Source organism: Aptenodytes forsteri, unplaced genomic scaffold, assembly GCF_000699145.1.
Source record: "Aptenodytes forsteri isolate BGI_AS27 unplaced genomic scaffold, ASM69914v1 Scaffold164, whole genome shotgun sequence".
Lineage (NCBI taxonomy): Eukaryota > Metazoa > Chordata > Aves > Sphenisciformes > Spheniscidae > Aptenodytes > Aptenodytes forsteri.
In genome coordinates, this window is record NW_008795527.1 from 5939698 (window position 1) to 5948163 (window position 8466).

At 39.1% G+C, this 8466-nt stretch overlaps 1 protein-coding gene across 1 annotated transcript in view; it reads left to right on the top strand.

The window, feature by feature from the left end:
• The window catches only part of ISPD (isoprenoid synthase domain containing), a 121916-nt gene extending 113746 nt beyond the window's left edge, over positions 1-8170 (top strand). Inside the window, exon 9 of the mRNA XM_009282064.2 lies at positions 6277-8170. Coding sequence (XP_009280339.2) covers positions 6277-6381 — 105 coding nt within the window. The 3' untranslated portion in view covers positions 6382-8170. The remainder of the gene's footprint in view (positions 1-6276) is intronic.
• The last annotated feature ends 296 nt before the right edge of the window (positions 8171-8466 follow it).

The following is an 8466-nucleotide window of genomic DNA, read 5'->3' on the forward strand; positions in this document are numbered from 1 at the left end:
TTGCCCTTCTCTGGACACGCTCCAGCACCTCAACGTCCTTCTTGTAGTGAGGGGCCCAAAACTGAACACAGTATTCGAGGTGCGGCCTCACCAGTGCCGAGTACAGGGGCACGATCACTTCCCTACTCCTGCTGGCCACACTATTTCTGATACAGGCCAGGATGCGATTGGCCTTCTTGGCTGCCTGGGCACACTGCCGGCTCATGTTCAGCCGGCTGTCAACCAGCACCCCCAGGACCTTTTCCAACAGGCAGCTTTCCAGGTAAAATAAATAAAACACTGTGAGTTTTGGAGGCACCCGGTATAGCCTTAGTATAAACTGCAGCTCCTCATACTACTGCCAGCGTAGTCTTTTGCAAGATGCTTGCCAGAACACAGACTATTTCAGCCCTTTTCTCTTCCACTCGTGCCTTGTGGTGTGCCTGGTGTGCACCCAAGCCCACCCTGCGAAAGGGAGCAGTGGGCATGCTCCATCATGCGGTCCTTCTGCTGGCTCCAGCCTTTTTCCGTAAGGTGGCAGGAATGTGCAGTACAGGACAAGTGCTGTCTTGCAGTGTGGTTCGTCCCTCTTTCCTTCTCTGTTTTGGTGGAAAGGTGTCTGTAGAGCAGTTAATCTTTCTTTAAATAACTGTGTTTATGTGGTAGCTACATGGGATTTGTGCCTCATTCTGGGGGGGATTATTTGATCGTTGTTCTATGTATTCTTGATGCATTTGGGTAGGGAGAGAAAGGCACAACTGTCACTTCCCAGCGATACTTAGGCTAAATCTATACTGGTAAGTAAAACAGGACAGGGATGGTTCTCTTGTCCTAGGGCTAAAAGGCACAGCATGCCTCATGTCCATATGGCTAAGTTCTCGTTTTCCCAAAAGAGGGTGGCCTCATTCAGACTGTTCCTTGGGAGCAGTCCCTGGCCTGCGCTGTCCCCTGAACCATGCCCAGCCATTGTCTGGGAACATGTTAGCTGGCAGGAGCCAAAACTGTGCCAGGGAGCGGGCTTACAACGGAACAGCGAGGGCAGGGGCATGCCAGTGCGCCAGCACATGCCCTGGCCCTCTTTCCGTTCCTGGTACAAACGTAACCGTATTAATATTGATGTTCCCTAAGTTTAGCAGCATCTTTAAATCATGTTTTCAGGTTTCCCATCAGCCATATAATCTGGGCTAACATTATAGTTCTATTCATTTTTAAAAACTGTATTAAATGGAAAGTGAAATAATATTACAGCAAAACAGAGTGCAAATAATGGAACACAGCTGTTCTATTCTTTTGGAGGGATGCAGTAAAAGGCAGAGGTAGTACCTACAGAGGCATTTTTTTTTTTTTTTTTGAGCTAAAAAGGGTAGTATGTGTTTTTCAAGCTATGCTTAAACTGAACTGGTACATATGTAAATACATGTATGTGAAGTTCCAGCTGAGGGGGGGCGGAGAAATCCTAAACAGATTGAAGCAAGGAAATGAATCGTTAGTGGAATGTCAGTAAATATTCAGATATCCTCACAGTTTCTTAAATAAATGCACATTTGTAAAATATCAGAATGCATATTCCAAACACAGCTTTAACTCTGTCCCTGTACCCATTCCCAGTCTTATTCTGCAGACCAGAAAACCCCTACAGTCAGTAACTACATCAAATAAATTCTGAGTATGAGTTACAACCATCACACAATACGGTTAAGTTGGAATATTTTCGCTATTTAATAACAGACAAAGTGGATATTTTATTTTGGAATCAAAGTGCTGTTATGTGGATTTATGGTTATAAGGTTGGCAGTGTTTCTGAGCACTTTCTTTTCCAAAGTACATAAATATAAAGTGGTAAAAGTTTTGTTTTTAGCTTATAAATGTAGTTAATCATCTGTTCAAACAATAAAAAATTCTATTTATTAATGGCCAAGAAATGTTAGGGGTTTTTTCTTTTTTACAAGAGACTCATTTAAGTCAACTGGATGAAATGAATAGACAGTGAATATCACAATGGTTTAGAGGGGATCATAGCACACCAGTCAATCATGTGGAACTTCAGTCATTAATCCATTAAAGTCGTTACTGCCTCTGAGTCTTATTTAAAGGTCACAGTCTTTTTTAAGGATTTCGTTGATGAGGGAAAGATCCATGTGTTTGATCCATCCAGCGCGTGCACTCACTGACTAGCGTGCTGAAGTATGTTCTCTGCTTGGAGTCTGCAACGCTGAGCAGTGGGTGGGCAATAACGTGCGAGAGCTCTTGTGGGCTACATGAGGATTTGTATTGATCGTTCTGTTCTTACATCCTGTTTTTTATCGTGGTTACAATATATGCAAACACGTCAGGCAATTAGACATGTGAGGACCTGGTTCTGCTTGATTATTTGACTTCCTGCAACTAATAATGAGATTTTTGAAAGATTTAGTGCTATGCCATTGAATATAAAAGAGAATTGGAGGCCTGTATGTGCAATGGAGTTAGGTGTGGTAGATTAAATTTGTCCTGGCATCCTTATTGAAGCCTCCCTGTAGGCACTATCAGCTGTAATCAGCACTGTTGCCAGAAATAACATTGTAGTGTCAGAAACATGGGTGTTTTAAGGGTATAGCCAGGGGGACTTGAAGTGTTCACTTATTTGTTTAGCTTTAAATTAATAAAGACCCACAAGATTCTTTTTCTTTCCTGGGTTGTTGTTGAATTCTGTCATTTAATTTCTTTTTAATAGTCTTCATAAAACTGCTGGCATCCAAATTACCTACTTAGGAAAAAGCTAAGTATCATTGTGGCACATTGAAAATATCCGCTTGTGTGCACAGTAGTGGCCTAAAATGAAATAAATTCCCAGCAGGAATCAGAGGAAAGGACAGAATACTTAAGATATAACTTAACTGTTGTGTCAGTCAGCGTTATGCCTAGACTTTCAACAATGTGGTCTCTTTCAGTTGCTAAAATTTCTTTTTCTGTTCTCTTTTTCTTGATAATAAGGGCTAGAAATGATCAACAAAAGTTATAAATTATGCACAGGCTGTGACCATCGGATATTACAATAATGATTCCTTAGCATAAGAGCAAGTTTTGATTCTCAGAAAGATACAGGATATACAATGATTTTGAAATACCTGGAAGTTTTTTTGCATCATTTACTACCTCTTTCCAGTAAGACTGTGGCTGTGAGAATAAAGCAAGTTAAAATCGCCACGTACTTGACCTTTGTGTCACTGATTTCTCCTGCACTCAGGGGCTGGCTCGTAGGCCCAGGTGCTGGACGCTGTTTAATGAGTGAGGTGACCCTGAGATCAGACTGGGACAGTGTTACCGGGAAGGAGCAACAGCATAAATCTAAAAATTAGTAGTCTGTATGATAAATACTTTAAAGGATCGCCCTGTTGAAAGCTTCAGTACATGCTTCATGATGTCATTTAACCATCAACTGTAACTTAACAAAATTAAGAATATATTTTCTATTACATTTGTTATCTTAAATAAGATAATATATATTCACTTAAAGCACACACTTCTGGTTATTTCCAAAAAACAGACTTACAAGGACCACCCCTGAATAGGGGCCAATCCTGTCTGACAGTTCATTGTTCCTGCCATTGTATTGATTGATTCTAAGAAAGACAGAGACCAATAGGTTTCCTGAATAGTTATAATGATAGTATTGATAATCAGATTATTAGAAGTGAAGTAATTGTAAAGCTTGCAAATGCATTTTAATTTGTGCTGCTTACTTTTTGTGTTTCTCCTTTTGCACAAATTGCAATTCACCAGTCGATTTCAGTGTGGTTTATAGACCACTTCTGCATGCAGGTTTCTGTACACATTACTGTGCCGCGTTGCCTGTGTAACAAATACTACTCAAAATTTTTTGCATGTCTTTCTTTCAGAACATGGAAATTAGCACTAGAGCCTTAGGTTTAGCTTTAGAAGAAGATTTTTTCAGTCTAAAGGAGTCTTATGGTGTCACTTTCAGTCTCTCCTGTGAAAGTTAAAGTTCTTTCTCTTGCTTCCTTTTATGTTCAAAAACTTAAATAATTTATTACTGCAGAGGAATGTGTACTGAATCCAGTAACCAACAGAGGATGTGGAAAGATTTATTGGGAGAAACAGTAAGAGCATTCCTGGCCAGGTGTATTTTTTTTTCTTTTTTGTGAAATGGAGAAAAAAAATACACACCTCCAGCCAGCTTCAGATATGGCTGGAAGCCCTCTTGGAAAACAGTGTCTGTAATTCTGAAGTGCTTCTCGAGACAAACTGAACAAAAAGCGATGAGGGGCGCAAAGAGATTGGTACTGCTGAATATCAAGAAATGTGTTGCTAGATCTTGAAAGTGACTGCAGTGTTTGCCATCTGAGTGGGTGTATGCACATGACTTCCACTCTCCTTGTACATTATACAGCAATTTATACCCATGGGAAATGAGGGAGTGAAACCCCTACCAAACTGGGAGTAGTGGCTTCCGAGTTCCTCTTTGCACCCTCAGTCCATGACAAAAGGTACTGGAGGAGCAGGACCTGAGCACGCTTCTGCACTCCTTGCTTAACTGAATGGGAAGTGTCACTCAGTAAACAGCAAGACACAGCTGTGGTGAACATTTTTACTCTAAGACAATTTTTTTAGACCACTAGTAAATAATTTTACTGTATATTAGAATACATAACATAATTATTACATAACTGTAATCTTTTGGGGGGTTACAAATTGTAATAGCTTACTTATTTGATCATTTTTAGGATAAAAATCTAGTCACGTGCAAATATCATTTTTCCAGGAATGATAAAAGAATCAGGTATAAACTATTTCTAATTCTATCCATTTACCTCTCTAGCATTTTTCCTATCATTTACATAAAGCAAAAAGTTAATAAGAGCATTATAAAATACAATGCTACATATTTTAGAGTGTTCCAGGGATACTTTTCCCCTATCAGTTTTTCCTTCAACCCCGACTTCTTAGTCTCCAGCTCCTCTCTGTGCTAGTTGAACAGGTAGGTCCCCTCAGCAGTAGCCTTATTCCTTAAAAAGCAGTGATTAACATTATGTTTTGTGTAAGTTGTTGAAACCATTTCCTCTTTCTCCATTAATCCAAGTGTCTTAAACACGTCATCTACAAATTATTCCTTGATGCAGCATCTTAGAAAAGTAGTGGTGACAAGATATAGAATCAAACTTCTCCATCTGCCTGCCCCAGGCAGGAAGCTGTACCTGCATCCCATTTTACATGTATGCGGGTCTCATGTCACAGGACCCCAATGATGGCGTTTCCTTGACCTGTCCAATAATCTGTTCCATTGTATACCAGTCCTTACTGTTAAAACACTTCCCTGACTTCTTATGTCCCAGTTTAAGTTCCCTTAAGCCTATTGCTTCCAGTTTTATCCATTGTGGATACGGGAAACAGCTCTTGCTTTCTCTCTGTAGCTCCCCTTCTGTATTTGAAACTCTTCTAGATTCTCCCCAGAGTTTTCTAGACCTTTCTTTTTCTCTGTTGCTTCACAGAAATTATTCCCTCCTCTTTCTCTCTCCAGGGATGTGTCTGTGCCTGGCTACACCTATTGATATTTTCCCAGTGCGCAAATGAAAACGTTACTGGTAGCAAGAGGCCAACCTTTTATAGTCAATACAATTAAGAAAACTTGGCAAGTAGACAAAGGACTCTTTCAAATGTGAGCTGGAGTGCTCAGTTAGAAGCACGGAATCAAAGTCTCTTTTTATTACTTCTTCCTGTGTTGGTCTCTATACTTGCCTGTCAAAACCAGACTACTTTTTAAAGTTATTTGATACAAAGATCAGCCTAAACTACTGAAGTCCCAATGCTTAAATGCCTTTGTGAGTTTAAGTAGTTTGTAGACTACAGATGGGATTCGGTAGGTGCTTAAAGTTATAGGTCTTTAACTATGCTACTCAATTAAATCCTCAGTTTTCTTCCAGTGTTTTCAAACCCAAAATTTTGACTGGCTTTTAGATTTTAAAAATCTGTTAGGAAGCAAGTGACAGAATCAAGCTTCTGTTTTGGTGGTCTCTGGATAGATGGCATTAATTCTAGCAGTTAAAATATATTCCTTTTTAAAAAAATAACTTTGTTTTTCAAATCATCATGGAAAATGGATATTACTGTGAAATTGTGTTTCCTTAAAATATAAGTTTTAGAAGTTGTTCTTCTAATAAGTGCAAATATTTTTTTTTATTTTTTTCAACAATCATATGGTAATTTTGCATACTTGAAAATTGATTTTAAATATTTACTTTTTCCACTTTTGTTAACATATTGTTTCCCCCGCTCCTTTTGTTTTTTCTTCTTCCCCAGGACCATTTGCTGCTTCAGGAGACAGTAAATTCTGCTGCTGCTCTTATCATGGCATTAATAAAGGACAGAAACCCGGAGCTGACTGGGCAGCTGTTGGTAGCATAAGACCATAAATCATGTGTAGCTTTTGGAAATGTTTCTTTTTCATCATCCATTCACCAAAGGTCTTGAATCATTTTACCCTTTGATGAAAACTCTGGATTTATGACATTTACTATTAAGATCTTTTAAGAACATATTTTTGATACTTAAAATGCAAGTCTGATGTTATGTATAAAGTGTAAAATGAAATACAAATCATTCTGAGGTACACTAGGTACATACTGTGAGGAACGATACTGAAATGTTTTTGTGAGGTACTGATCATTTAAAAAGGTGCACAGAGGACACCAAAGTATTCAGTCTTCATGCAGAATTGTCTTTAACCATGCATGTGTGTTGTACTCTAGGGCTGCATGAAAGAAATCTGATTTAAGATAAAATAATACTAAAGCACAGCTCTTGTTCTTTATATGAAATTATTTAAAAATTGCTGCTATACCTCTTAGTGAATGTAGAGTTCATTACACAGTGTAGCCTTCCTGACATCAACAGAAACGCACATTGCAAGAAGTATTTGAAGGGTCAGGTCCCCGTCCTCCATGTAATGAAGGTAACCTTGAGACAAAGAAAAGATGCGCGTGGGGGCAATGAGGTGCTAAACCCCAGTTTTCCAGACGCGGTATGCTCTGGCTGTAGCACTCCTTAGTGCTACACTTCTTCCAGTACCCACGCGCCATCATTTTGAAGTAGCTCGAATAGCTCCTCTGGGTACTCTATTACACATACTCTTTGTGCATGTACGTATATGCATGTAGGTCCGTATGCATGTTTAAAGGAAGAGTTAAGACCGAAAAAAATGTTTTGCAACCCACTCTGTAGGTAATGGAGAAATAGGAAGATTCTGTTAGCTCATCTACAAGACTCCATTATTCATCTCTTGCTGGTTAGCATGTGTATGTATTAAATAGTAGTGAAGAGAACTGAGTGTTATGAGTTCAAATATATGCTACGTTGATATTCCAGTGTGGAAAGTTGGGACAGGAAGGTAAAATGGTGAATGGTTATTATGTGGAGTATCTCCAGGTATCAGAACCACTAAGAGCAGTACAAGAAGAGGACAGTCCCTGAAAACACCTGTCCCTCCCTATCCATCAGACTCGGGAATTCCAGCTTTCCTGCAACTTGTGAAGGGGCTAGGTTCATGTCTTACCTACCTGCCGTGATTGGAGTAAGGTCTTAGAGAAGTATCCCCACCAGAAGTGTCCAGTGAGCCCCCCATTCAGTCTGTCCTGAGGGAGTGCACTGTCAGTTCAGCAAGTTTCCCTCTGAAACCAGCATTTCTTACTCCCACCATGTTCCACTCCCTCTGTTGCTCAGACAAAACTAGGATAGCATGATCCAGGCTCGGCCCCCTTCCCCTTCCTCTTTCCTTTCACCTGACTATCTATATCTCTATTTTAAATCCCTTTTAGAAGCTGGTGTTGATCCCAAACTTCCTTCATTATGCGATAAAATAGAGAGTTGTTAGCTGACTGTTCTATAACCAAAGCACACATTTTCTTCCACACAGAAGTCATCCTAAGACAACTAACAAAGTTCTCGAGTATCATCCGCGTTCTTCTTCGCTTCTCTCTCCTCTCTACATTGATTAATAATTTGTCCTTTTCTGACATTGTACAACATAAGCATTCATATTAGCTCTCTGTATGGGTATACAATAGGCATATTTTATTCATATATATATAGTCCTGCCTGTTCATATGCAGAGTATGCAAATAAATGAGGAACTGCAGAATTTATTATTGGTATTCATAATTTTAAAGGACAGCTTTCACAAATAAATTTTCTGAATTCACTTTTACAGGACAGCTTTCACAAATAAATTTTCTGAATTCACTTTTACATTAATGAATTTGATGAAGGAATTAGTCTCACGGGCTTTTAAAACACATTGTGAAAGATGTCTCTTTGACTGTATTTTGTGACTCTCTTTCACTTGAAGACTGGAATACAGTCCATGATGTGTTTTCCCCACATAATAATAAGCAAGTGAATTTAGAAAATCCTTTATGTTTCCCATCCACTCTAATTTATACATTGTGATACTGCCTTAGCATTGGATTGTGTGTAACTTATCATTTGCTTAAA